The sequence below is a fragment of the Musa acuminata genome, chromosome BXJ1-8, assembly GCF_036884655.1.
Source record: "Musa acuminata AAA Group cultivar baxijiao chromosome BXJ1-8, Cavendish_Baxijiao_AAA, whole genome shotgun sequence".
Taxonomy (NCBI): Eukaryota; Viridiplantae; Streptophyta; class Magnoliopsida; order Zingiberales; family Musaceae; genus Musa; species Musa acuminata.
Window position 1 is genome coordinate 49,806,088 of NC_088334.1, and position 19,883 is coordinate 49,825,970.

The 19,883-nt window shown below is 41.6% G+C and overlaps 4 protein-coding genes across 7 annotated transcripts; 2 read left to right on the top strand and 2 right to left on the bottom strand.

Annotated features, from left to right (window-relative positions):
- The first annotated feature begins 256 nt into the window (after positions 1-256).
- Positions 257-5,155, top strand: LOC135581239 (filament-like plant protein 3). 4 transcript variants are annotated; one of them, XM_065080754.1, is made up of 5 exons: positions 257-799; positions 1,084-1,288; positions 1,988-2,186; positions 2,882-4,668; positions 4,752-5,155. In XM_065080754.1, the coding sequence occupies exons 2-5, from the start codon at positions 1,178-1,180 to the stop codon at positions 5,085-5,087; spliced, it is 2,433 nt and encodes an 810-aa protein (XP_064936826.1). In that variant the 5' UTR covers positions 257-799; positions 1,084-1,177; the 3' UTR covers positions 5,088-5,155. The 4 variants fall into 4 exon arrangements, with proteins under 4 accessions (XP_064936826.1, XP_064936825.1, XP_064936827.1 ...); XM_065080753.1 differs by having other exon boundaries at positions 257-682; XM_065080755.1 differs by having other exon boundaries at positions 257-598.
- A 248-nt stretch (positions 5,156-5,403) lies between these two features.
- On the bottom strand, positions 5,404-12,781 carry LOC103995881 (cyclic nucleotide-gated ion channel 18). The gene is made up of 7 exons (XM_009416609.3): positions 11,983-12,781; positions 10,990-11,672; positions 9,676-9,888; positions 9,272-9,588; positions 8,326-8,437; positions 6,643-6,879; positions 5,404-6,448 (listed from the first exon to the last, which is right to left on the bottom strand). The coding sequence occupies exons 2-7, from the start codon at positions 11,455-11,457 to the stop codon at positions 5,642-5,644; spliced, it is 2,154 nt and encodes a 717-aa protein (XP_009414884.2). The 5' UTR covers positions 11,458-11,672; positions 11,983-12,781; the 3' UTR covers positions 5,404-5,641.
- LOC103995882 (uncharacterized) lies at positions 12,193-13,843 on the top strand. The gene is made up of 2 exons (XM_009416612.3): positions 12,193-13,356; positions 13,427-13,843. The coding sequence occupies exons 1-2, from the start codon at positions 12,193-12,195 to the stop codon at positions 13,724-13,726; spliced, it is 1,464 nt and encodes a 487-aa protein (XP_009414887.2). The 3' UTR covers positions 13,727-13,843.
- A 1,792-nt stretch (positions 13,844-15,635) lies between these two features.
- Positions 15,636-17,521, bottom strand: LOC135588566 (uncharacterized). The gene is made up of 2 exons (XM_065080757.1): positions 17,116-17,521; positions 15,636-17,030 (listed from the first exon to the last, which is right to left on the bottom strand). Exons 1-2 carry the CDS (start codon positions 17,467-17,469, stop codon positions 16,431-16,433), a joined length of 954 nt encoding a protein of 317 aa, XP_064936829.1. The 5' UTR covers positions 17,470-17,521; the 3' UTR covers positions 15,636-16,430.
- Between the last annotated feature and the right edge of the window lie 2,362 nt (positions 17,522-19,883).

The window sequence follows — 19,883 nt, forward strand, 5'->3', positions numbered from 1 at the left end:
CATGTAGTGACACAAACAGGCAAACTTCGACATCTGCTCCTCTTTGTTCTCATGCTTAACATGAGAAAAAAGCAGATCCCAAGAAACAAAGATCATGGCCTGTTTGTCAATTTAAATAGTCATATAGCAATCTTGACTGTAAGACACAGATCATAGTGAGTGCTGACTGGTGTCAGACATTTTATATTGGCCCTCCCTCCTTAATGTCTCATCTGCAAGTCTCATGTAGCTATCTAAAACCCTGTTTAGGAACAGTACAACAGGTTAGCAGTCTCCTCTAATTGTAGTTTATTAACCAATATAAAACAGAGAGATTAGGAGAGCGACAAAACAAGACAAGCAGAGGAGTTGAGACTGACAGCTGTTAGCTTTGGGCTAAGCTTATAATTAGAGCTAATGATACAAGGACAAAGCAGCGGGGGAGGAACAGCGGCAAGGGGTGCAATCCCTGCGCCCGAGGGCGGGAATAGTGCCGGCGCCGATTTGAAAGGGTTTAGGAAAACGGGAGTGATCCTCGGAAACGAAGTGGAGTAGAGCTGCGGAGTGTCGCCAAGGACGCTACTTTCCTCTCCCAATCGCATGCGCTGCCTCGGAGAGGGTGAGTTTAGCCTCTGCATGCAGGAAAGATCTCGAATCTGGGGAAGAAAACGACGCGATCGAGAACACTTCAGGAAAACAGAGAGTAAATATCGAGAACCCACGACGATTTCGTGCCCTACTTTTTTCTTGCGTGCTCTCTCGTCCATTCTGAACGTGACTATATTGGTCCCGAAAGGCGACATTTTGGGATGATGTGCAGGTTTCCTCAGGCTTGATCATCATCTCTCTTGGATTTTATCTTTACTTTCCGATGGATTGTTTGCGTTTCCTTGTATTGTGATTCTATCATGTGTAGAAAAGATGCGATCTTGGATGATTCTGGCATTTACTCTCAAGTCGTTAGATACGAGTGTCAAGAAAGTTTGAGCTTTTGGGCAATTAAATTCAAGGATGTTAATGTTTGATTCTTCTGAGCCGCATTTTGCGACGTATATTGTAGTTTCCATGTTCGAATCTTTGAGCAGAACTTCTTTCTGTTCGCAGGAGTCTCGTGTTTAAATTTCTAGGGATTTGGAGCTACTACAGAATTGGGAAGGTGGCATTCAGACATGGTTGATTAGACGGTTGACATCGTAGAATGGATCGCCGGAGTTGGCTCTGGAGGCGGAAGTCATCGGAGAAGAGCCCCGGAGAGACCGAGAGTTCGACATCTGTATCCTCTCATTCTGAGAGGTACTCGGACGACCAGGTTTGTCGTCTGCTGCCCTCTTTGATTCTTCTTCTAGTTTTTCTTTCAGTTTACGGATTTCCGAACTCTGTAGATGATGAAGGAATCCAGAATAGTGCCTGAAGTAAATATTGCATTGTAGATCTTCCTTGTGAACAGGGAAAGGTTTGTATCATCATGAAGGCAAACTCAATATGAGAGTGCTATGAAATTATTGTGATTTGGATCTTAGAGGATCTTATTGTTCCTTTGACAGCTGACTCAAAAATTCAGAATGAGACTGATCGAAGCATATAATCATTAGTAATTCTTGGAAAAGAGAATTTGTTCACCATTGATGAGGTCACTTTTTCCCCGCAAGACTAATCGCGATCGATCATCAAGCTGTTACAAAGCTTTTCTAACATTTTTTTGCTGTTAGGAAACTCATGTAATTTGGCCTACCGATCTGTGACTGAACACTCTCATCTCGAGCTTTAGCTGAAGAGCTTAGGATTTGTTAGCCGGGCCAAGTTCAAGCAACCTAGGGCTAGTAGGTATGTTGGTTGAAGTCTCAAAATTAGGGTGAAAGATGTTGAGGAATTTCTTCATACTCTTTACATAAATGTTTTTTGCAAATCCAACCGACTAGATTATTCATATGTGCTTCTGAAAACTAAGGATTTGTGCGCTTGGGGATAAATCTCAAAGTAATAATTCGTTATGTTGATTGTAAAACAGGAGCTATCGAGGGCTTCTCCGAATGATGCTTCAGTCAGCCAAGCGCAGTCGCGAGAGGTTTTATGCAATGCCTCTGATGGTGAAGTTCATGAAACTGTGAAGAGATTGACAGAGAAACTATCAGTTGCTCTTCTGAAGATAAGTGCCAAAGAGGATCTTGTCAAGCAGCATGCTAAAGTTGCAGAAGAAGCTGTTTCAGGTAATTGGCTCTAGATCTAGCAGTCCCTTGAAGTAAGAAGAGCTACTGCTGTAGACTTGAAGAGGTTAAGATAAATGACATAGTGAACTACTAGCACATAAATTAAGAATGCCTCCTTAAAACAGATATCTATTGATTCAGGTTTACAGAAAGATCAACCATGCTTTTTGCAATATTTTATGCCTGCTTAAGAATGCTAATCAAGATACAAAACTTATGCACATCATACGGGCATAGGCTAGACTTAGTTCTGTACTCCTTGCTTTTCTCCCATAGTCGCACTCTCATTTTATGTTAGGAAAGGTTTCCTCTTAGCATATACCGATGTCTTAGTTCCCTTAATCGTGGTTTTAAAGTTTTAAAGAGTTGTTTTCAATTTTTATTTTCTAGTTTGACAATGAAGCAGGTGTTGTGACATGTTTTGCGATCTAATGATATTAGCTTTTCTCTATGCATAATCTCTAACTCTATAATGAATAAACTAGTTGATGCCTAATGATACGAAGTTATGGCAACCTTTGGCATCAAGACTATATGAGTCACTGAGCATGTTTTCGATCTCTTCCTTATTATAAGAACAAACAAAGTTACTAAAAGTTCTATCAAGTTCTGTGCTTTTACGAGATTGAAGCACATCAACAACTAAGTTTACTGATATCTCACTGATTCGTACTCTGAACTATGAAATTTGATAGGCTGGGAACAGGCGGAAGCCGAAGTTGTAGCCCTGAAGCAGCAGCTTCAGACCACACTCCAGAAGAACTCTGCCCTCGAAGATAAAATTAGCCAACTGGATGGAGCACTCAAGGAGTGTGTCAGGCAGCTCCATCAATCGAGAGAAGAGAAGGAGGAGAAAGTTCGTTATTCCATATCCGAGAAGACACAAATGTGGGGATCTGAGAAGCATGTGCTTGAGAAACAACTTGTGGAACTCACAGCACAGCTTGAAGCCGCAAAGACCAAAGCTGGAACATTTGATCATGGATTGAAAGCAAGACTTGAAGCTGTTGAGAAAGAAAACATGGCTCTGAAGACTGAGCTCCGCTCTCAATCTGAAGATATCCAGGTTTTATTGTTGGAGAGGGAGCTAAGCAATAAAGCAGCAGAAACAGCTAGCAAGCAGCACTTAGAGAGCATAAAAAAGGTCACTAAGCTTGAAGCTGAATGTAGTAGGTTGCAGATTGCAAACCATAGATCATCTTCTGCAAGTGTTCACAAGCCCATTTCATGCTTAGTTTGCGTGGAATCTCTCACTGACAGTCAATCAGATAGCGGGGAGCGGTTCCTCGGTATAGATAACGGACCTGGACGCTCAGATTCATGGGCATCTGCATTAATTGCTGAGCTTGATCAGTTCAAGAGTGAGAAGGCAGATTCAAGGATCCTCACCAGATGTCCTGTAGAGATTGAGCTCATGGATGATTTCCTTGAGATGGAGAAACTCGTTGCTTTGCCTGAGACTGATCCTGGAAATTCTGATCTTGAACCAGAAGCTGATTCCAACCAACTTGTTAGGAGATACAACCTCCTAGAAGTTGACAAAGAGTTCATGCATCATATGTTGATCGAACTAGAAGAAAAGGTTGAGAGACTGGAACATGAGAAAGCAGAACTGGAGATAGCTTCGACTGAATCACATAATCGGCTCGAGGCATGTCGCAGTCTGGTGACAGCAGCTGAGAGCAAAGTGGTTGAACTGCAAACCAAACTGGACATGGAGAATGAATCAAAACAAACTGCCATGAGCGAGTTTATGGACTTGGAGGGAAAGAGGAAGGAATTGGAGACTCAGCTGGAGTCAGCGTACTTGGAAAATGGAAAACTTTGCGAGAAGGTATCTTTGTTGGAAGAAAGTTCTAAATCTGAGAGAGAATCATCTTTCGAACTCAAAGCTTCAATAGATAATACTGAGGCTGCTAGAGAGGCACTGAACTCTCAGCTAGAATCAGCTCATTCACAACTTAGCAGCCTAAATGAGACTATTGGAGTATTAGAACAACAGGTAAAGGAGGAACGGGCATTTTCTTCAGAGTTGGCATCAAAAGTGAAGGCGTTGGAGTCTCAGCTTGAACACGCACATTCCGAAGCAAGTAAGCTACAGGAGAAGGTCAACTTTTGGGAACTGAAAGCAGAGGAGGAGACTAAATTATCTGCAGAAATTGCAATTAAACTAGAAGCTACAGAGGCAGCAAGAAAGAAACTGGAGCTTGAGCTTCAATCAGCACATGAGTTTGCCACTAAAGCAGAGGCTATAGAAGCAGCAAAAAAGGCACTAGAAATTCAACTTGATTCAGCACTCGGAGAAACCAGGAAGCTGAGCGATAAGGTGGCTTTGTGTGAAGCAAAAATTGATGAGGAAAGAGCCCTTTCTGCAGAGTTTGCAGCTAAGTGTCATAAATTGGAGGCTGATTTGTCGAAGATCAAGCAAGAAGCTCATCTCCGGAGAGCTGCAAACCCCAATCCAGAACTGAAGATAAAACAGGTGAATCATTTGTTCACTTACTATATGCAGGTTAAAGCTGTACCTCATTAACTAACTAGTAGATGTTATCATGTTATGTGTAGCAGGAGAAAGAACTTGCTGTGGCTGCTGGGAAATTGGAAGAATGCCAGAAGACGATAGCCTCTTTGAACCGGCAGTTGAAATCATTGACAGATTTGGATGACTTCATGCTTGGAGCTGAGAAGCTGGAACATGATGAAAGCTTGCAAGATCCTGGTGGTAGCAAAGCCAAAGATTTCCACCACAATGACTCATCAGAGGTAGAAGGCAGTTGTACTCTTCCTGATGGAAAAGAAAGCATCCCCCTCCAGTCTTCTTTCTATTTGCTTTCATCTTCATCCTCGAGTTTGTCTGGGTTTGTGAGATCATTACCTCACAGTAGGAGCATCAGTCATTAGAAACAACAGGAAACAAAGATGTTGGTGTTCGGTGTGTTGCTATCAGAGGATTGTTCTGTTTGGCATAAGTCATCTAATAACTTCATACTGATGTCTTAACTGAAAAATATGAGAGATAACCATATCATAGTTACAAAACTCGGAACGAACCAATAGATCCAAACAGAAAAACCTAACAGCCCCTATCACAAAGCCGATAGATTTTTCACTTATTAAGAGGAATATGCATGATACATCCAAGATTTAAGAGATAAATCTAATACTTTGTGTGGAATATTTCCAAGATACAAGATGAATACAAAAGCCAGCCACCATGTGAAAAATGTGAGCGATCCCCTGATATGCTGTTGATCTGTTTCTCATGTAAAACCTAAGCTTACAGTGAATTGGTAGTCTTTCCATCAGAGAAGTAAAAGAAATGTTAGCTCATAGTCAACACAAAAGAGAGAGCAATTTTAGATTTGGATACACTGCTACTTTTACATCAAAATGCCTTGAAAATTTCCTAGTTAATTATGGACATTTTTTACAATCTAACAGCATTACCAGAGATGTCACATGTCGCCGTCATTGTTGTTCATGGAGAAATCAGGTTCATCTGGCTTCGCCAGCTTTGGCAACTTGATGCTAGTGGCAGCCTGAGTCAGCTGAGTGACCTTCTGATGACCTCTCTTTGTGTTCTTGGCAAATTTTGAAGCAAGTATCGTCACCCCCAGATGCTGAAAATTGCTCCCAGCTTCTGTTTCAGCTAACGGGGCCTCGATGCCATCAGCATAATCCAATAGCAAAGGAGCCCCGTCAGGCTCAATGATCAGGCTCTCATCATCATCATCATCATCCACCATTTGATCATAATAGAGGTACTCCTGTGCGGCCAGCTCCTTTGCCAATTTCCTCTTCTTGTACCGCCTCCATGCAGTTTGTATGAAGCAAGCTCCCCAAGTCCGCCATTGGTAAGAATAGAACCTGAAAGCATGCTGCAGTTTCTTGCTGTGGAGGCGCTTAAATTGGCTTGCTACAAACTTGAGATCTTCAGCTCGAAGCGCAAACGCTTCAACTTCACTGAGGGCACGGACTGTTCGAGTCGATGAGGGAAAGTTCACGCTTGGGTTGGGCATCAGAGCCCATGTCAACAACTCTTCACCACAGAAATCCCCAGGTCCCAGAGTGATTGAGTTGAAGAAACCACTTCTACCGCCGTTGGTGGTAGAGCTTTCAAGTTGGCCTCGGATAATAAAAAGCATTTCGTTGACTGGGTCACCCTCCCGGACAATGTAGGTATCCTTGGTGCTCAGGGATGAGACCAGTCGTTCACATATAGCATCTAGTAGCTGATCATCCATCTGTGAAAAAAATGGGACCTGCAGCAGAAGGGTTTGCTAATGAGGTTATTTCCACTTTGCATGAATTGTCTATATTTGATTGTCGAAGAACTGCACAAAGCTATGTGCCCGTAGAAAGCCTGTAATCTAAACATAAAGCCGAAACTTTTTATCATAGTTCAATGAAATGAAAGAAAACGGGGAAAAATGTAAGAATAAAGGGCCACACTCACTCGACGAACAAGAGCAAGACATAAATGTCGTTGAATTTCACGACGAAGATCCAAAGGCAAAGATTGCAAAATCGATTCTTCATCTACACCTCTAGTAGCGAGCCACTTGTATTGTACAAAACGCCGAACACGTTCTTGTAAGTCAGGCGGAAGTTGACGATGCCTCATCCACTCCTCAGTGTCCCTTTGCTTGACTCTCCATTCTTCAAGTCTAACGGTAATAGACTGCAAGTATGTCTGGAAGTAGAAGAAGAAAAAAGAACAATGGATTATGCAACTAGGTAAACATAAATTAGTTAAGAAACAAGATAGATAAAGGACTTTATATGCAATTATCATCTTCACACTAAACAACTTATCGATAAACTTGATACGAAAATATATAATTTATGAAGTGAATTCAGTGCAATGAGATACCAGCAATAGAAAAGCAGGTTTCACTTGGTCATATCCAGAATAATCATTCTCAGCTGCAGAAGTTTAAATGTTACATGAAATGGGCCACTGACCATTACAAAAATAACTTTTATTTTACAAAATAGATAACCTGTGAAAGAAACAAAAGAATTGAAACCATTATGAGATTCTCCAATAAACCGTAATGTAAGCAAGCAAATTGGTTGACCTGATATCTAAACCTTGAGTATTCTGATGCTTACAATACCAATGTCACATAAACTATCAAGAACACAAAAAATTAAGTGCATATCTGAGAAGTCATTCTAACGTATTGTTGGGCAGAAATGTTATTCTGCTAAGATCTGTACAGATTTATAGTTGTGATCTTAGAAGAACCAAGTTTGATGATAAGTATATCCTAGAAGAGGCTTTAATCCTAATGATGAAATAATTTCAAGTCCTCTACATCTGATCCTCGATCTGAGAGTTAACCCCACATATTCAAAGACTAGTATATAAAATGATGTGACACAACTTCACCTTAGTTTAGCTTTCTGAATGATTCTACAACATCCAGCAGAATCAGAATAATTTTCATATAGAAATGTATCCTCCACTTCTTTATCCCATTAATAATTGAACCAGGTTTGCCACTCCATAAAAAATTTAGTAATACCTTGTGGGTAAGAAATACTTTATTTATCACCAACTGAAATATATTTACCAAATGAAATATTTTCTGTATTACAAAGTAATACTTTCAGTTGATAACATTCTGTTCAATTGTTATCTATGACAGATAAAAATTGATGACAAAGTGAGCATGCATTAAAGCCAAAAATGTAAAACGAGTCACTTTATTATTATGACAAAGATGTAAAAGGACAAAGTGACTCCTATTAATTAAAGCCAACTTTATGGACAATGCAAAAGGACAAAATGAAGCATAACATATATCCACATATGAATTATCAAGACTAATGAAGAATCAAAAACACAGATAACTAGATGCCGCAGACCTGGAACAAGGAAAATGAACATGCAGGCCAAAAGCTATCCACTGATATGTCATATGTCAAATGCATAAATATGTGCGAATTCAGAGTAATGAGAAAAGATCTACATATTTAGATAAGCAGGTTTAACATCTTTTTACAGAAAAATGAACAACCTTATCAACTCAAATATATTCACCAATAGCAAGCAATTAAATTAAGTACATAAGCATGTGTAGCTCAAGAAAGTTAACAGAAATGGATCATCTTTTGTGATAATAAATGGTACCTGCATGTTTCCAATTAAATGTGAAAACAGAACAAGACCCATAATGCATATGAGAATGGCAAATGTTGTTTCTCCAATATAAGTGCTTGTTCCCAGATTCTGTCCATACGAACTGAACAGAAACAAGATAAAGCACTAATTAAGTTCATAAAAATGTAATCAATAATGCACTCTAGTCAATCTTTTCAATGAAAAAGAGAACATTAATGCACAAAATGAAGTCACAAGGCAGTTGAGTTTCACAACAAAAAAATACTATTGTCGATTGACTAAAACATAAGCAAAATAAAATGAATTATCTAGTGAAGTGCAAAGACAGTTGAGTTTCATGACAAAAAAATAATATTGTCAATTGACTAAAACATAAGCAAAATAAAATGAATTATTTAGTGAACTGTGAAGACAGACTCATGATTTATAAATCCCTTAAATACAAAGTGTCAAATTTCAAATATCTGATATTATAGCTGGTTGGATGAACATGCCTGCCTTCTACAGCCCGTCTTCTTTTCAGCAAAGTCCATAAGACTCCAGAAAATGATTGGATGAACATGCCTTACCATACTGTCATTGTCAAGCATGAAAGTTCTTTTTTATAACAATATGAAGTGGACTCCAGACTATAATAATCTACTTGGGTGTGCATAGTTGTACCACAAAAGTTAGAAAACACGTCAACATTACCAAACACTATGAGGCCCATTATTAATGCATTTGTACGAGGAACTATTCAAAATTATGTATAATTATCAGCTCTAATCAACATAAACATAGAGCTATTGAACACCAATGGAATTTTTTGCTCTGAACTATGTTCTTTTTCACATCTTTGCTACACTAAACTTGAAAATAAAAGAGCCATCTAAATTCGAGAGCAAGATATGAGACAAGATTTGGCCTATCAAAAATGATTTAGGCAATCAGAATATAGCTTCATCAAATTCACCTTAGATTTTTTAGTCCCCACCAGAGGCAATACAGATACTTTTCGATGAAAGTTGCTGCAACAATCTCACTAGTCAAAGCATCTGCAAACATGCCGAAATTGAACTTGATACCATCATTCGTGGCATCACAATTACTAAGCAGAAGGGTACTGTTGCGCCAGGCCTTTCGTTCAGGCAGCTCTAAGCTACTACAGTCCAAAAAACTAGGGTTGCAAATTGGCATTGTCGTCGTGCTGACATTTTCTGCCAGGCATTCTGTGATCCAGCAGGTGTACTGGCGCTCAATGGACAAAAGATACCATAAAGCTCCCAGAACCTGTAAAGGGGAAAAAATGGTCAATTTTCTTACTCAGGAAAATATACTGTGGTAACTGAGTAGGGATAAGTGAAAAAAGAATCATACATGGCTTGCCAGCATATATAGAAGGAGATTGTATGCAGCTCCTGCCCATGCAGTTTTTGTAACTACTCCTGTGGCCTTGACGATTCGTGCATTCAAAGGAAAAATGAGAAATAACCTTGGAATATATTGGATGAAAACAATCAATGAAAGTGTATTGTTAGTGTGATTAGCCGAAGAGCTGCTCACAGCTGGAATCACAAACCAGATTATTATCTGTAAAAAAGAAAGAAGTTGTCATATTTTCCCTAAAGTGAATGAATAAGAAAATCAACAACATTTGAACATATTACATTATTTTCATGAATGTAGAGATCAATTAGAGTATCCAACAACGACTTGGTTCTGGTCAACATGTGTTATGCCGATATGGGGCCAATTAGTACAATAAAAATATCTGAAACTCAAAGAAACACCAGGAAATTCAAAATCATGGAATTTGAAGGCCTTAGATGTCATACAAAACATGTTGGATTTCTAACATTCGAAGGTTAAACCTCCTTTGGTGGTATGAAAAGAAAAGAGATAGTTATCAAGGATCCAAAATCATAGTCCCAACCAAATCATGCCAACCAAACCACAGATATGAAATCAAAAGTAAACTAGAAACATACAAAATAAACCATAGTGGAAAACAGAAAAAGAAAATATCTTAGTCAATATCGAAGTTAAATTAGAACTTCTGGAACTAGCTACAGAAATCCAAGCCAAATTCATAATTTAGCAATTGACCGAGCACAACCTCAATCCAATTCATCTCATTTGTCTACCTGTCTTTCCTTGATAATCTTTTCATCTTTCCATGTAATTTATTTCCTCAATTCATAAATGTAATAAAAAATCGATATTCCAACTTTAAGCTACAGTATGTAAGAATTTCTTTTCTTTCCCTCACTGTCTAAAAGGATCAAAATTGTTAGACAGCTCAAGATTTTTCTCATATGTTGATTGATTAGTCAAACAGGCTAATTGGTTGTAAATTAGCTAACAGGGAATTTGGACCCAAAATTTGTTCAGGACCAGAGAAATCTTTGATATACACACCTAAAGCAAGAAACATTCATATAGTAAGACAACTTATAATTGTAATTTGAGAGTTCCAAAGCACCTTGGTTTCTGGGCAGTCTTGAATAGTCGCTCTGTAAAGGATTCTTATGCTAATGATTTATGCACAAACTACAATTAATGTGTATGATAATAATATGCTTTTGCTCTTTGAATGAAAGGAAGATGACGAGAATATAGCGGAATGCAAGAAACAAACACAGAAAAAGAAGAGAAAGACAATCGGATAGGTGGATCGCGATAAATACCTACCTGGGGGATGGGGAGCATGGCGATAAGATCGATGAAAAAATCGCCTTTCAGGTAGCGCATAGCAATCTGATGGGGATCCGTGACAAGCTCGCCCCTGCCGAAGACCCTGGAGCTGGGGGCCACAAAGGCGATCCGGAACTTGAGTAGCATGTGGCCCAGGTAAAAGAGGTCGGCGACGGTGCGAAAGAAGGTGACGATGATGCCGATATTGAAGTCAATGCGGACACAGGCAGGGCCGCCGATGAAGAGGAGGTAGAAGTAGAGAGGATCAACGAAAAGGGCCACGAGGCAAGAGACAAGGAATATGCGGTTCCAGCGGAGGACAGCGTCGCCTCCGGGGTCGAGGATCCGGCGTGGCCGCCAAGGCCGGTGGCGGAGGTGGTTGAGGACAGAGGCCGGGCGAGGGGGGATCCCCGGGCGACGACGGAAGGGGAGAAACCAGGCGGGGCCAGGGCCGATGGCCCTCATCTTCCGCGCCGGAGCTCGGGCCTGCGGGCGGCGTCGGCGTGAGCGCGGCGGCGGCGGAGGGAGGGCAAGGCGGCCATACGAGGGGAGGGGTCGAGGACGAAGAAGAGGAGACTGAGAGGGTTTGGGTACGGATGGTCAGGGAAGTGCGGGGAGGCGAGAAAGACGGAGGGAAGTGCGGAGGCGTCACCATGACAGCGTCCATTGTCCGTCGACGCCTGCGAACACCAATACACTCTTAAACCTGTCACAAGATATATATATATATATATATATATATATATATCCATGCAAAGTTTGGAATACATATTTGCCATTATAAATTTTAACATATATACATAATTCCAGAAACCTAATTTTCTCATTTTAATTAAGATAACAAAAATTAGTCTTTCTTCACTCTTTGTGAGATAACAATGTCTATGTAATTTTAGGGCCACGGTCCGGTCGAGCATCTACCGAACTGAACCGGACCTACCGGGTCCGGCGACCATCCGGTTCGCGACTCAGCAAACTCGTACCGCTTACCGTCTTGCCGACCGTGTGAGTGCGGAACCCAGACACGTCCAAGCAAACGTGGCGAGAAGACGCACACGTGTTTGTCCCGCGCTTGGCCAACGAGCCACGTGGTGTTCGCCTACAGCTGATCTTCGGGAACAGCGACCGGATAAACCCCTTCCTCTTGTTGGTTGCTGTTCTTTTCCTCGAACACCAAGCCTTCAACGCCAACTAGGAAAAATGATGAACCTTGTGACGTTGGGCCTTCTCCTCTCCTCCCTCGCCGCTGCCGGCGTCTGGTCGCCTCACCACGAACCCAAGCCCAGCCATCACCAGCAGCGCCACCCCGCCGATGACCACGTCCTCCGAGAAGGCCATCGCGTCGTCGTCGTGGAGTATGAGCGCCAAGTCCCTCCTGACTTCGCTGAACAGGTTCTTCACCCTCCCGCCACCCACCGGCTCATCGAAGAAGCCAAGGATAAGATTCAGGAAGCCGCTTCGGTCCTCCCTAACGTCGGCCAAGGTGTCTCGACACCCCCTGCGCGGCCGGATGAAGCGCAAGCAGCCGGTTCCGCGAAGAGCATGATATGTGATGCCTATGGCGTGTGCAAGGAGAAGGTCGCTGCTCTCATCGGTAGAAGTAAGGAGAAAACGACCGAGATCGAGGATATCTCGAAAGATGCCGTTAAGAAGGCAGGCGAGAAAGCTAGCCAGCTGAAGGAAGGCGCGAAGGGCGCTGTGAGGGACGCTGAAGAGAGAGCATCGCAACTCAAGGAGAGTGCAAAGGATACTGTCAAGGACACTATAGACGCTGCCAAACAGAAGGCTTCCTTGGCGAGGGACAAAGTGGAGAGCACCATAGACAAAGCTTCACAGATCAAGGAGGATACCAAGGATGCCATGGAGAAGGTAGTGGAGTCCGCGAAAGAAACAGGGCAGGATATAGCTCGAAACATCTCGGGTATCGCAAAGAGGGCAGAGCACAAAGCCGAGAAGACGGCAAGAGAAACACGAGGCAACCTAACAGACATAATTAGACGAGCAAAAGAAGTGGCCTTTGACGCCGCAGTTTATGTTTGGGCGCCGGAGACTGGGCAGGCTGCGGCCGCGATACTGCACCTTCTTGGCTTCGCGACCGCGTACGGGGCCTCTGTGTGGGTGACATTTGTGTCGGGCAACGTCTTGGCGACGGCGTTACCGAGGCAGCAGTTCGGGTTGGTACAGAGCAAGCAGTATCCGGTGTACTTCCGACTGGTGGCATACAGCACCGCCCTTACTCTTGTAGCGCATTTCTTCGGTCGTGACCGGAGAATTCTGGCTGAAAGAGTGCAGGGCTACAACTTGCTCGGTGCTCTGGTGCTGGTCCTGATTAATATGTTCTTCCTGGAGCCTAAAGCTACAAAGGTGAGTCGAAGTTGCTACCGAGTCGCCTTTCTGCCGCTACGCTGCCTGTCTAACTTGTCTAAACTGGCAGGTTATGTTCGAGAGAATGAAGATAGAGAAAGAAGAAGGGAGGGGTAGGGACATGGCAGATGTGATGGCGGAGCCACCGGTGATGGCATCGGCCCCAGTTGGGACGACGACGACAGCAACGAAGAGGGCGAGGGCGACTTCAGCGTCGGTGGAGCAGGACGGGGTAAAGTGTGGATTGGTGCATCTAAACATAAGGCTGAAGAAGCTCAACACCTACTCATCCCTTCTCAATTTACTAACGTTGATGAGTCTCTCCTGGCACCTGGTGCACCTCGCACGGCAGTTGCAGGTGAGCTGTTGATGCCGGGGTCTTTGTGAGCTTAAGTCTGAACAGTTCCTGATCTAACAGAAGTACGGAGTACTCCATACTGAAAAGCTTTCGGTGATTGCGAAGATGGTAGCCTTGTAACTACAGGATTTCCCGTCTATATGAATTAGAAGTAGTAGCTAATTGAAAGATCGGAAGAAGCCTCTAAAAGCCAATATCTACTCATGTTCATGTCGTCTGTATCCATGCATACTCAATCGCTCATCCAACATATGTATCCAATTATAAATTGCGAAGATGGCTGTCTGCGTGTGGTGCGCATATTTCTCTCTCGTTTCGATACCAAATCCCTTAATTATGAGCGATGGAGTTGCTAACCCAATCAATCATCTAAAACGAATGCATTCAAGCGAACGTTTTAGGAGGGAAAAAGGAAGAATTTTGTAACGAGGGGTCAGTCAGATCTATGACGACTAAAAGAGGGCAATCAAATGCCAAATTCTTAGATGAACAGATGCGACGCAAGTGCATCGAAGAAAAGGGGTTTGGGCATCACGGAGAAAGGAAAGAGAGAACGAACAGAGGGTAATACCGAGGATTAGAACAGAACGGGACCGGCTTTTAGGGTAAACAGAATACGGGTCCGGGCCAGATCTTGAGGAGGCAGAAGACAAGGAGGTCGTCCACCACCACGAAGAAGGCGGTGGAGCCGCGCCATCGATTGGTGGCGACCTCCTTCCTCTTGCTTTTCTCCTCCCTCTTGCCGTCGCCGAAGGCTCGCGCTCGCCGATTGCTTCTCCGTCCCTTTCTTGGCTTCCCGTCCCATGTTAAGGGTGGGAACAGGCCGGGTCGGATCCTGAGTGCAACTTGCTCGATGAGAGACCCGATAGGTGGTGTAGGGTTCGGCTAGTGCTATCGGATTGGGTCCGGGGCGGAGCCAATTCGAGCGAGCGGGGAACTTGTGTAAACTTCAACTGGTACTGTCGGATTGGGTCCAGGTCCAATTCGAGAAATCCGATCCGATCCCAAATAGGTCCAAAATACGTAAGTGGTCGACACAAAATGTCAATTATATAGTTTTGTGCGAGCAAATTAGACGAGTAATGAAATTACTCTACAAATATTATCATAAATAGAAAATAATGTTTGTTTGTATGTCCTATTAAATATGAAATCATAGGGATTTATGATTTTATTATTGTTATTATATAAAAATACATACATTTTATTTGAATTTGATAATATAAATAGGGTTTGGGTTATTGGTTGATACATTATATAAAAAATAAAATATGATTATACATGTATTAAAATACTAAAGAATTTAATAATATTACAAAATATTATATAAAAACAATGGAAAATAATTATATAATAAAAAATTATATAGGGTGATTTAATCAGCCTAAATAATATTTTCGCATCATTTTAGTTGATTTGTACATGTTCAAGCACTCATAATGCTGATTAAAGAATAGGGATAATAAGATAAGTATATATTGGAGGACTCCAGATTTTCTAAAACTTTTTTATATTTTCTCTATCTATATTCTAGCATATATATCAAACATTATATCTAAAAAATCTTAATTATTGATTTTTTATCTAATGGTATCTCCCAAAATGATTTTTATCTACGAACATCTCTTTTTTTATCATTTTAATGAGAATATATATATATATTATCATCTATCAATTATCATCGATCATTAATGTATTATTATTATATTTATCTAAAGAAATAAGAAAGGGACTATAAACGGAGGTGACGATGATATAATGATTGATAAAGAACACAGAGATATTATTATGAAAATATCTTAAAAAATATTCTCAAGATAGAAACGATGTCATTCGTAAAATTCTAATAATAAAAAATATTAGGTAAAATATCTCTAAGCATTTGAACAAAATGCCCAATTTAATATATACCTTTGGCATCTAAGCAATTCCAATTTAATTAGGTATCAATAGGTTGGCACTTAGCAGGGAGGATGGCATTTACTAACATATAAACAAAATATAAACAAGTTGTGGATCTATTTTGGCAACTTTGATTCTGCATAGGTTGGGTATAGGTGGGAATAAAGCAGCAGACATGTCAGAGTGCCTGCTGAGGCTTTGATTCTATGTTGGCATTGAGCATTAATGAAGCAGACAAAAGCTTCCATAATACTATGTTTCTATTCCCTTTCCTCTCTCCGAGATCAAGGAATCTTTAGGCCCCCTCCCTCCCCTCCTCATCTTGTCCCAGTGGAATCATTAGTGACAGGCTGAAGTGACACAGGAAGTGATGGAAGGTGGGAGACTCGGAAACAGAGAGAGAGAGAGAGAGAGAGAGAGAGAGTAAGAAAGGTTATGATATCATTTGCATTCACCGAATGCTCGCAGTTTCCACAAGTATGGCCTGGTGGTTGGATTGTGCAGAAGAACAAAAGCCACCTTTCCTCTGAAAGTTCTTACAGTGAGAAGAAGGGCTGCTGTTGGAGATGTGATGCTTCTCTTTTCCACCGTTCCCATGTCATCTCTTCTCTTGTGGAACTGCAAACCTCATTGCTTCTCTCTCTTCATGCAAACCAATAATACTTTGTAGTATAATTTATATTGTCCTTCTCCACTTCAATCTTCCATATGGTGATTGATCTGAGAGCAGAGAGCAGAAAAGAGCACCTCAAAAGTCTATTGCACCCTCCCTTCTCTCTCTCTCTCTCTCTCTCTTTACATATCTACCTTTCTTCTACCTACGACTGCAGACATCCAAGAGCTTCTTCCTCCCTGCTACTATCTCATCAAGGAAGTCGTCCAGCTGCAAAGCTATGTTCTCGGTTCCATTCCTGAGTAGGCCAAACGAAACTTTCAAGCTCTCCACCCTCTCCTGGATGCTTCCGCTTTCTGCGTCATGCCCTCCACTCCTCTCCAGCTCCTCTCTGAGCTCTTCTAAGCAAGCCCTCACCCTTTGGAACTCGAACAACAGGATTCCTGGCCGACCACCCGCTCTCTCGACCTCGGCTTCCACCCTCTGCTGCAATCTCGACGTGGACACCATGAAACCTGAGCCCGAGAACAGTGAGCCCTCGCCAGCAGCAGACGTAGTGGAGCTCGAGTTCGGCCACCAATGCACCAAACCCCATACAAGGATCGTCAGGAGGAAGCAACTAACGTTTCTGCTTGCGAGTAGCACTCCTGTGAATCCATTGAACCCGTTTAGCTTAGATTCGGCAGGGATCTTCTCGTCGAACCGGAGAGACAGAGGTGCGATCCTCGTCTCCACCATCACTCTGTTCTCCCCTTCAAGCCCCACGAGGCCTCTCCGGCAGACTGAGATCGCCCGCATCACCTGTTACATTTAGAAGCAGGACAATTCAGATGGTTCTTGGCAACGAAATGGTCGTAGAACGAGTGAGGATTTCTCCAAGTAGGACCTGTCGGGTGAGCTGAGGATTGCTGCGATGGCTATCGTCGAGCGCGGAGATCATGCCGGCTCCGGTAGCGTAAAAGGTCTCCATGCTCGAGATGCCTGTCTTGAGGGCATGACAAGCCTCCCAAAGGCGAGAGCTCTCGTCCATGCACTCGTCGAGCCACTTCTCACCCGCAGGCAGATGGAGCTTCTGGACTAGGTGGGTGAGGTTGGCGTGGACCGACCGCAGCAGCGCGATGGCCTTCTCAAGGAACTGAAGTGACATGAAGTTGTTCGACTCGAAAGAGCTTTCAAGATCATCGAGGCCATGCGCAAGGAAGGCGTAGAAGCCATTGACAGAGCTGGAAGAAGGCTTCATGAGGTCTATATGACTGTGACCGAGGGAGCAGATGGGATGTGAATTGGGTGAAGCAGAGAGGAGGAGATTTAAAGAGGAGGAGGAGGAGGAGGAGGAGGAGGGAGGGAGAGGGGGGTGGCTTGGAAGCTCAACTTCCTAAGCTGAAAAGGACAGCTTGGGAGCAATCATGGGTGTTTCCTTTTGAGGGGAAAAGATTAATGGAGTTGTGCCATTGGCATTGTTTACTCCCATGGCTTCTTCTCCTCCTCTTCCTAGTTTCAAGAGAGGGGAGGTTGTCTTCTTCCTCTTCTTGCTTTGAGCTGAGTGTTGGTTTCACAGCTTCTTCGTGGGAGATTGGGGGTGCAATCCTTTCTATGTTGACTGACTTGACCGGTATCTCTTCCGAAACGTAGAAAAGAAACCTTGTTATTCTCATCTGACTGCTCTCTGCATCTCTGCTTCTTTTCCTGAGGGCTGCAGCTCCATGTGAGGTTCATGTACAATCTCACTGGGTTGGAACAGGTCATGGCATCTTCCAAGAGGAGGAGACGATGGTTGGAGGCCGTGGGTGCTCTCCAATTGGCCAAGCAGTGGGCGGGTTCCTCTGGTCTCCAGTCCAGCTAAAGCTTGCCATATGTCAAACTGGGTTCGGTGTCGAGAATGATTGGCTCATGTGGTGAGGCCATTTCAAGGCAAGAGATGATGGTGGTGGGTCAGCAGGGTTAGCTCAGTGGCAATGGCGATTTGACCTGTCTTCATACAAAACCCTAAAGCCTTGTACTGCGCCTGCTCCGTACGAGGGCCCAAATCTGTGCTCACCACTTGACGAAGAATAAGAATGATGGATTCCATTGCATCAGTCCACACTGCAAATCTTCTTTTGAGGTCCCTTTCCACCTCCACCTCCACCTCCCCCGCCCTCTCTCTCTCTCTCTCGCTCTCTCTATACTCGTGTGTTGATTAGAGAGGAGGGATGTGCCCGTGGGTTTTTGGAGAACGGGAAGGAGAGATTGGGGAGAGCACGTTGGTCTTTTGAGATCTCATCGGAAAGTGGAGGCTAATGAGCATTCGCACAATGGGTGGCCTTTTTATTATGGCCACTAAGAATAAACCTACACTGCTATACTGCTACTAAGTAATTTTTTTATCAGAATTATCAGATAAAAAATAAATTATTATCAGAGAGATATTTTGAAGAATAAAATAATAATTTTGATTCAAAATAATAAATAATAGAATGAGAATCTGAATCAAACTAAAATAGCCTAAAATCATTTTTATTCTAATTCAAAATTCAACATAATTGAAACTACTGATTCTAAAATTGAGAATGGAGATATGCCAAAATGTAAAGCCCTCAACAACACTACTATGAGCATGAAGTATAGAAAGAGATTACAAACAAGTCTATAACATCCTCATGAACAAAACATTGATCTTATCTCTTTCACCCCATTGGAGACATAAGTTGTTGCTGTTGCTCTTCTCAGCTGAACGAGATAGCAATTCTGGTGTTTACATGAGTGAAACTTAGAGCATATCATGACAGGTGCAATATCTAAGTTGTAAGATGTTGTAATTAGATATTAAACTAATCCATAAATTAAACATAACATCAGGTTTACATCAATTGACGTGATTCCAAGCTTAACATAATGTAATATGACATGGACATCATTATTTGGCATTTACCTAACATGACTTATCATGATCATGACATTTGTTAGATTTTATGATCCTATCTAATTAAATCATATATATTATAAATATAATAAAATTTTGATGATGATCATTGATTAATATAAAAAAAATTTAATTATGATAAAATTCTTTATGAGATAATTTTGATGTGAGAAATTCTCTTAATTACTTATCCGAGACCTTCTGTTCTCACATAAAAATATATATATACTCTTAGGAACTAAACACATGATACGTGAATATGCAAACATAGTGGATATGTGATATAATTAAAATATTATATATATATTCTCTTATTTCTATTTAGTCATATAAACTAGTCAATGAGATATTATATATTTGTTTTATCTTCTCATTATTTCTAAATCCATCGATCATAGTAATCATCTGTAGAATAAGAAGAGAGAATAAGACAAATATAATTCTCATTATAGATCGATATTACTAAAGATCTTATATCGAATGACAATATGCTTACAAATCAGATAAATACTTAATTTTAATTTAGAGATGCATTATTATTTAATTTTAATTTTTGATCTTAAAATCTTTTGTAAAATAATAATATATTATGATTTTTATGTTGACTATCTTAACTTATTTTTGACACGATGAAGCATAAGAATTCATAGTTACCCATTTCATTATCTAAAAAAAAAACCACTATCTATCATCTATGATGCATAAATGGTGATCAGTAGATAAATAGTATTATTTTTGTTGAAATACTAATA

Excerpts from the sequence above, each read along its gene's own strand:
- LOC103995881 (XM_009416609.3), bottom strand. The coding sequence starts at position 11,457 with ATGAGGGCCATCGGCCCTGGCCCCGCCTGGTTTCTCCCCTTCCGTCGT. Across the intron at positions 9,589-9,675 it reads TATATATGCTGGCAAGCCAT|GTTCTGGGAGCTTTATGGTA; the intron begins GTATGATTCTTT and ends TCCCCTTTACAG. Across the intron at positions 8,438-9,271 it reads TGGGGACTAAAAAATCTAAG|TTCGTATGGACAGAATCTGG; the intron begins GTGAATTTGATG and ends GTTTCTGTTCAG.
- LOC103995882 (XM_009416612.3), top strand. The coding sequence starts at position 12,193 with ATGATGAACCTTGTGACGTTGGGCCTTCTCCTCTCCTCCCTCGCCGCT. Across the intron at positions 13,357-13,426 it reads TGGAGCCTAAAGCTACAAAG|GTTATGTTCGAGAGAATGAA; the intron begins GTGAGTCGAAGT and ends CTAAACTGGCAG.
- LOC135581239 (XM_065080754.1), top strand. The coding sequence starts at position 1,178 with ATGGATCGCCGGAGTTGGCTCTGGAGGCGGAAGTCATCGGAGAAGAGC. Across the intron at positions 2,187-2,881 it reads TGCAGAAGAAGCTGTTTCAG|GCTGGGAACAGGCGGAAGCC; the intron begins GTAATTGGCTCT and ends GAAATTTGATAG. Across the intron at positions 4,669-4,751 it reads CAGAACTGAAGATAAAACAG|CAGGAGAAAGAACTTGCTGT; the intron begins GTGAATCATTTG and ends TGTTATGTGTAG.
- LOC135588566 (XM_065080757.1), bottom strand. The coding sequence starts at position 17,469 with ATGAAGCCTTCTTCCAGCTCTGTCAATGGCTTCTACGCCTTCCTTGCG. Across the intron at positions 17,031-17,115 it reads ATCCTCAGCTCACCCGACAG|GTGATGCGGGCGATCTCAGT; the intron begins GTCCTACTTGGA and ends TAAATGTAACAG.